The following is a 7812-nucleotide window of genomic DNA, read 5'->3' on the forward strand; positions in this document are numbered from 1 at the left end:
TTAGTGTTAGGTTCAAATTTGAACCAGTAACAACTAACCACCTATGATTTGTTGTAAAAATGTTGTGGACGTAGCACATCTCTTCACATAAAACGAGACCAAAAAAAAAAACAGCAAACAATATAATACACCATTAAGGTTTTTTTTCATGTAGTAAAACACAAATTTCTTTATGTATATATAGATCACTAAAAAAATTGTTTAAGGTGGGACTTAGAGAAAAATAAATAAAGAATGTATGTAAATTACAAAAATCTAGTCAAGATCTTCAAATCACATGCAATAATCTTCCATTCAAAACTATCAAGCGCACGTAAGGATAAGTTATCAAGAGGGTTATATCTCCATAGATTATTTCAATTTATCCTCTTTTGAATGGTTCAATTTATCCTTTTGGACTTGATAGTTTTTATTTATTTTACAATTGATATTTATTTGCCTTGATAGTTGATTCAAAATAAACACTGACCATAAGTAATCAGTATTATTATTTTTTTAATACCCAATCTTACTTTTATCGAATTTCAAAGTCCCAGCTTCTCTGAGAGAGACAAATATACAAGACAAGTATACAGCCGTACGCGTGCAACGTGTAAAGAATAAATTTACGTGGGTCTATTCATTCGAGGTGGTATATTATATGCCGGGTGTCTCACACAGGGGTGGGCCCCACACACTGTGGGGCCCGCCCCTGTGTCTCACACCCGGCATATATGCCGGGTACAAGATATAAAAATTGCTATTCAGACTCCTTGTAAAGTCTAAAAGGTCAACACCCCACGTTCTTCCCCTAAGGCCTATACAGCATACACGTTTCAACATTTCTTTAAGCAATAATGGCGGCGTTCATTTCTTTCTTTCTTTTCTTTTCTTTCTTTTTTGAGTTTCGGCCAAGCAACGGCGTTGTTCATTCGTCTATATATACCCCCACAACAATGTTCCAACTCACAATTTGCCATAAACAAAGACACTATCACAGAACTAGAAATATTTAGCTCTGATACGGTGATATACCTTTTCTCACACACCATCACAGAGCTCAAGTATTTATCTATCACACCCAAAGTCCCAAACACAAACAAACAAACAATCACTCATATTTCGCTCCAAGATCTTAAAAATGCCTAGAAAAGGAATGAGGAGTATTTGCTTCAACTCCAAAACTTCATCTTTCTCTATGTCTCGATATCCTTCGCCTGCAAGAAACTCAATTTCGACAGGTACTCCTCCTCGACGCAGCTTTTCGGAGTCATTGATCGAGCAGAGCATCGAAGCAGCCACGGTTTTGATAAACAAGTGGAACCCAGAAACCTCTACTTATGCCAAAGTCACGTCTTTGTTCTACGAGAGCAAAAGCGAAGCCATGAAATTCATCAGGTGCGTGAACGATCTTCAGAAATCCATGCACGCCATGGTCGTTGAGAACTCGACCTCGGAGAAGCTCGTGCACGCACAGAACCTTATGCAGATAGCCATGAAGAGACTCCAGAAGGAGTTCTATCAAATCCTCTCCATGAATCGAGCTCACTTGGACCCCGAATCAGTCTCCGCTCGATCCTCACGCGCCTCCGCTCGGTCAAGCATTTCCGATTACGACGATGACGGCTCAGTCTCACACGATGATGAAGTGCGCAACGTAGGCGACTCAATCGATGAAGTTGAAGAAGTTTCTTCCATTGCCATGACTGACTTGAGATCCATAGCTGAGTGTATGATCTCTTCTGGTTACGCCAAAGAGTGTATCAGCATATACAAAATTATCAGAAAATCGATTATCGACGAAGGCATTTATCGACTTGGTGTTGAAAAAATGAGCAGTTCACAAATTAATAAGATGGACTGGGAAGTTCTCGATCGCAGAATCAAGGATTGGTTGGAGGCAGTGAAAATCTCGACGACAACTCTTTTCAACGGAGAGAGAATCCTCTGCGACCATGTTTTCGCTTCCTCAGACTCGATCAGAGAATCTTGTTTCACTGAGATTTCCAAAGAAGGAGCTACTCTTCTCTTCGGATTCCCCGAACTCGTAGCCAAGAGCAAGAAATCTCACCCCGAGAAAATTTTCCGAGTGCTCGACATGTACACAGCGATTTCAACCAACTGGGTCGAAATCGATTCCATCTTCTCCTTCGAATCAACCGTCACCGTCCGAGCTCAAGCTCTCAACTCGCTGAACAAACTCAGCGACACCGTCCGCTCAATGCTATCAGAGTTCGAGTCAACAATGCAAAAGGACTCGTCGAAGTCGAAAATCCACGGTGGCGGCGGTGTTCACACTCTGACTCTCACCACCATGAACTACCTCTCTCTCCTCGCCGATTACAGTAACATCCTCGCCGACATTTTCGCCGACTGGCCTCCGCCGCCGAGGTCATCGTTACCGGAATCCTACTTCGAATCTCCATCCACCGATGACTCTCCGGCGCCGGCGATTTCTATGCGAATGGCTTGGCTAATCCTCGTACTCCTCTGCAAACTCGACGGCAAAGTAGAACATCACAAAGACGTTTGTCTCTCATACATATTCTTGGCCAACAACCTTAGCCACGTTGTCTCCAAAGTTCAAACCTCGAACTTGAAGTACGTTCTCGGCGAGGATTGGATCGCAAAGCACGAAGCGAAAGTGAAACTGTTCGCTGCGAATTACGAGAGATTAGCATGGGGCCCAGTGATCGCAACGCTGCCGGACAATCCAACGGCCGCGATTACTCCACCTCAGGCGAAGGAAATTTTCAGGAAATTCAATGCGACCTTCGACGAAACTTTTAGGAAACAAAGCTCGTTTGTCGTATCGGACCCGAAACTCCGAGACGAAATGAAAGTCTCAATTGCGAGAAAGATTGTCCCAAGTTATCGGGAATTCTACGACGCTCACAGGTCTAACGTTGTTGGAGAGCGAAATGTTGGGTTAATTGTCAGATTTGCCCCTGAGGATGTGGGGAATTACTTGTCGGACCTGTTCTTGGGGAACAACAATAACTCGGGGAGTACTAGTGTTTCCTCTCTATATTCCTCGTCCCATCAACGGCATTCGCGGTCTACAGCTTAAAGGTTTTGGGCTTAGTTGGCGATTTTTTTGTTTTGATCGCCATATTTTGACTTTTTTTACCGGATTATATGAAGATGTACATGTTGTTCATTGTTTTTCCTTTTGTGTATAAGTACTCAGTTTGAATAATCAGTTTATCGTTGTAGACTTATATCCCTTTTCAATTTTTTATACCTGCGTTTCTAGAAAAGTGTTATTTCGGATTTTCCATATCCCATTTAGATTCTCAAGCTCTTTCTCCTTTCATACTGTAGTCTTGTAGTTTCTAATATAGACATAAGTTGGACATAAGTGCGGGTTAAAAAATTAGTACATGCTATCATTTATCGAAGTGGCTGAAACTGAGCGATAAACAAATAACTTTCACATGTTCTTCTCGAGTTTTTGTTTTTGCTTACCCTCTCGTGATGGACTATCTTAACAAATTCTGACAAAGTTTGTATCCCTAAATCTTCTCCTACTTCAGATCGAGACGTAAAAATTAAGGCTGAATGGTCACTATATTTATTTGTGATGTGATACTGTTGAAACAGCTGGTATATGTGATGTGATACTGTTGAAACAGCAAACAAAGGCGTAGTCCATATTTGGTTACAAGGCCAACCGTGCGGCTCGGATCATGGCAAAATCGATGATTCTTCGAATGTGACTGGTTATGTCCCTATTTGGAGTCTATTTTACGAGAATTTCTCTTTTTTCCGGGCTTGCTTCATTTATTAATTGTTATTAATAATCCTCCACCAAACACTCGAGTAAAAAACAAACCAAAGAAACATCCTGTGACCAGAAAACAAAAAAAATGTTGTAGTTGGCTTATATTTTAGTATTTATTTTTGGAAATTTTCAGCTGATCGAACTTACGACTCAAATCCTGATTGCATGGATGATCAAATTCAAGTTAGTGATAATTATAAAATTTCACTTTAAAAGTTGGTCATCATCATTGATGATGATATATAAATTTATGGCGGGTCACCTTATGGTTAGTCATCATCAAGAAAAATTCAAGGAACGCTCCTAAGTCCTAAGTCATCAGGGAAGGGCCCTAGAATTTACTTTAGGCGGGGCCAAGTATGATTGATTTCCTTTTATTAAATGCAAACTAGTATTTATTTAGGATAAAATATCGACAAGAAAAACATTAAAGATGCTATTAATTATGTTACAAATTTACAAATTAATGTGATAATAGATAAAGTTTGTAAACTAATCACTGTTAGTGTCAGTACGTTTACAAGTTTACAATTAAATTGGTGTCGCATTAAGAGCATAATAAATAAAACTTCAAAACTACTACCAATTTTACTATATAATATTTACAAATTGATATGATAATGAATGTATTTGGTATCATTTCAACAATATAATAAATAAATACTTTAATTATTTATATGTTGTGTCTCAACGACTGATAAATCAATTTTTAAGACTTATCTAGTAAATTTATAATAGTTGCTCCATCATTTTAAATAAATTCATTTAACCAATAAATAAAAGAAAAGACACATGATAGATGTTTTTGAATTATTTGCATTTTTTTTCTTGAAATAAATCTAATATTGTAGCTAGATTTACCAATCAAAGATAAGTCATATTTATTATCTAATTATATGTCAAATATTATTGAACTAAAAAAATAATTAACATCACCAAGGAAATAAAAAGAACCACGCTCCTAACTTTAAGTTCCAAACAACGAATAACCAAAGTCAAACAACTAAACAACTTGAGTCATTTGCATTAAAAAAAAAAAGCTCAATAATCAATAAATGTGTTCTAAAGTTTACAAAAAGTCAAAATCAATACACATAAGTACACACACCACCCGAATACACTTGATCATATAGTGTAGAGTTACAAGTAACGAGATGTTTATTGTGTTTTATTGGCTTTTATGACTAATTTTAATTTTTAGGGAGGCCGAATATAAATTTTTTATTTTTTATTTTAAAATTTCATATATATATATATATATATATATATATTTATATTTATATGGTTCTGTTACTGCCCTCAACCCGAACTACCTCGTGTAAAATCAAGATTGAAGTATGTCCTCTCCCACCATAAAAATGCGACCGACCCCGTTGGAAACGTTGGACCCTATCTTTGATATTTCGGGATCATATCCATAACAACCCCTAAGTCAAATATGAAGTATGTGTTGCAATGGCAGAGAGATTTTAATTTTCTCCCCCTACCCCCCAATAGTTTAAAAGGGGAAGAGGGACCTCCAAAAAGGTGTGACTAACCTTTGTTTTTATTTTCTTTTTTTCCTTCAGATATTGCATTTCTTTATAGAAAAAGTTTGATTACAATTTTACTCAATATTTTTTATTAAATATGAATTTTGACAAGTCAAACATTTTCTTTTTTATATTCTCCATGTTTGCAAAAGTTTCAAAAAATCAAAGATCAATAACTTTATTATCAATTAAATGTTTAAATTTCAAGTTTTTATAGTCCAAAATTATTCATAAAAATATAAGCTTATAGATCGAATAGTAAATAACAACAAATTGACACGAAATTTAATATGCATATTAAAAACATGTAATTTAGTCGGTAAATTTACAAAATATATAGTAATGTTAACTTTTTAGTGGGAGTTGTAGCCATTATAAATTAGTTTGTAGCAAACTTTTGCCCTTTTTTTTAATTGAAAAGTTCATTACTAACTTATGTACCAAAGTCTCCTGCTAGAATCATCCCTGACAAATCTCTAGATTGTTTTTACTTTTTAGCTTGTTGGTAGGTAATCAAGGTAAGATTTCACCATCCATCAACAATATCATCAATTAATATTATTGTTACCATCCTTTTGATTAGGTTTTTTTTATTATTTATTATTAACTTATTATGTTTGTACAATGCATAGAATAATAATAATAATTATTATAATAATGGAATACTTGCCTATCAACCCTTTTTTTTTTTTTTGGTTTAAGACAATCTCACTTGCATGGTTTTTTCCCCGTTTATACTTACACATGAACGTTGAGGACAATAGGCAATTGAGTTGTGGGCTCGAGTTTCAAAAGGGCGCGTCATGGTTTGAAAAGGTTGACCTTGAAATGAATGAGCGACAATTCTCCTTAACCAAATGGCGATTCAAATAAAACCGCTGCTTATATGGGCTCGAAAGAAGATTCTAATTATAATTGGTTTGTATGGAAATGGTCATGTCGATATACCATTTTCCTTTATAGATATAAGCATTTATATTATTATTTTCAAAGTCTTCATGCATATACATTTGAATCATTTAGAGCCTTTAAAAATTTCCAAGATTATATGACCTAGCTCTTGACACTCAAAACCTATATCATTTATAATGCCGGTCATAAACCAACACATTAATTGCATGTGGATTTTCCAATCTTTTGATGCTATTTTCAACAAACAGTTTTCTTTTTAACTTCCACCCAAGTTGGCCTGCTGCTAATTTAAAACTATTTTGGTTGCTTCTTAGCGTGCGTTTGGTAAGAAATTATTGTGCGTTGGAGCTTTAAGTTGAGTATTACAGTACTGTTCATGACTTAGCTAAAAACTCAGCAAAAATACAGATAAGCATCACTGTTCATGACTCACGGCACTATTTATTATTTAAAATTATTTTATTACAATATTTTTAATTTTTAGCAAATAGAGGATACCGATAAACACCCTGATTCAAAGAATACAGCAGAAGAAAAGTGCAAAACAGGGCCAAGAAGACTTTTATAATAATTATATATATTGTCAGTGAAACCAACAAATCAAATTAGATAATAAGCTTACCTATCAGCAAGATCTGATGTACACTAACCAAAAAAATGGGGCACAACGAATTCTGAGACCTGTCAAGTGTCTATGTCAACCAGGAAAATGGGGAAGTAAAAGTAGGTACATAATAACATCAAAACAAAAATCTTATTTATTTCATCCTTGCTTAAAAGGAAAACTCACTGGTTGCCTTTTACGCACCGGAAGTGGTATATTGATGAAACAAACATCAAAGTCAAAATTACTAACTATATATATATAGGTATCAAGATACTGTAAATTATATTTTAATAATTTACTTTGTGATTAAGCAAAAGAAAATAACATACAAATCTAATTATAAGTAATATTGACACAAAAGAAGTAATATATAGGCAAAACAATAAATATATATTGCATATATAAAAGTAATCTGCAATATAATTAAAAACTCACAAACCAAATGCATGAATGATAAATGAATCAGATCAAGTCTTGTGTTTGACACAATCTCCTTAAAGCAGATTTCACCCCTCACACAATCACTGTGGTGCTTTAAGACTCACAGACGTCTGCTTCCCAGGATAAAATGATCTACAACATGGAAACGAAGCACACAAGGCTGTGCTCTATGAACTACTCAATGTCTCTTTCTCTCTCTTTGACTCAAAATGAATGCACAAAATATTCTCACTTTTTGAGTTTTTCTGAAAAGTAGTTTTTTTGAATGAAGGATTATGAAAAATTATACATTATTGAACAGACACTCTGTTTCAGTAATAACTGTCGTGCACAAACTGACTGACTCAAAAATTAAAATAATAAAATATTATTATTTGGACAAGTAGGTCCAGTCCACATATGCTAAAAGTCCAACCACATGGTCAATTCATGAGCATATAAACTCATATATTATCTCTTTCCATTCCTATGTGGGACTTAGGATTTTTACCACTTTTAATAACATCTTCAAGTGAACATAGGAAATATCAATTTCTTATTCACTCCATGCTATTTTT

The 7812-nt window shown here is 35.1% G+C and overlaps 1 protein-coding gene across 1 annotated transcript; it reads left to right on the forward strand.

The window, feature by feature from the left end:
- Positions 1-879: 879 nt before the first annotated feature.
- Positions 880-3148, forward strand: LOC142609950 (exocyst complex component EXO70H1-like). Its single transcript, XM_075781674.1, has one exon. The coding sequence runs from the start codon at positions 1121-1123 to the stop codon at positions 3047-3049; it is 1929 nt and encodes a 642-aa protein (XP_075637789.1). The 5' UTR covers positions 880-1120; the 3' UTR covers positions 3050-3148.
- The last annotated feature ends 4664 nt before the right edge of the window (positions 3149-7812 follow it).

This window comes from Castanea sativa, chromosome 9 (assembly GCF_040712315.1).
Source record: "Castanea sativa cultivar Marrone di Chiusa Pesio chromosome 9, ASM4071231v1".
NCBI lineage: Eukaryota > Viridiplantae > Streptophyta > Magnoliopsida > Fagales > Fagaceae > Castanea > Castanea sativa.

Coding starts and splice junctions, on each gene's coding strand:
- LOC142609950 (XM_075781674.1), top strand. CDS start 1,121: ATGCCTAGAAAAGGAATGAGGAGTATTTGCTTCAACTCCAAAACTTCA.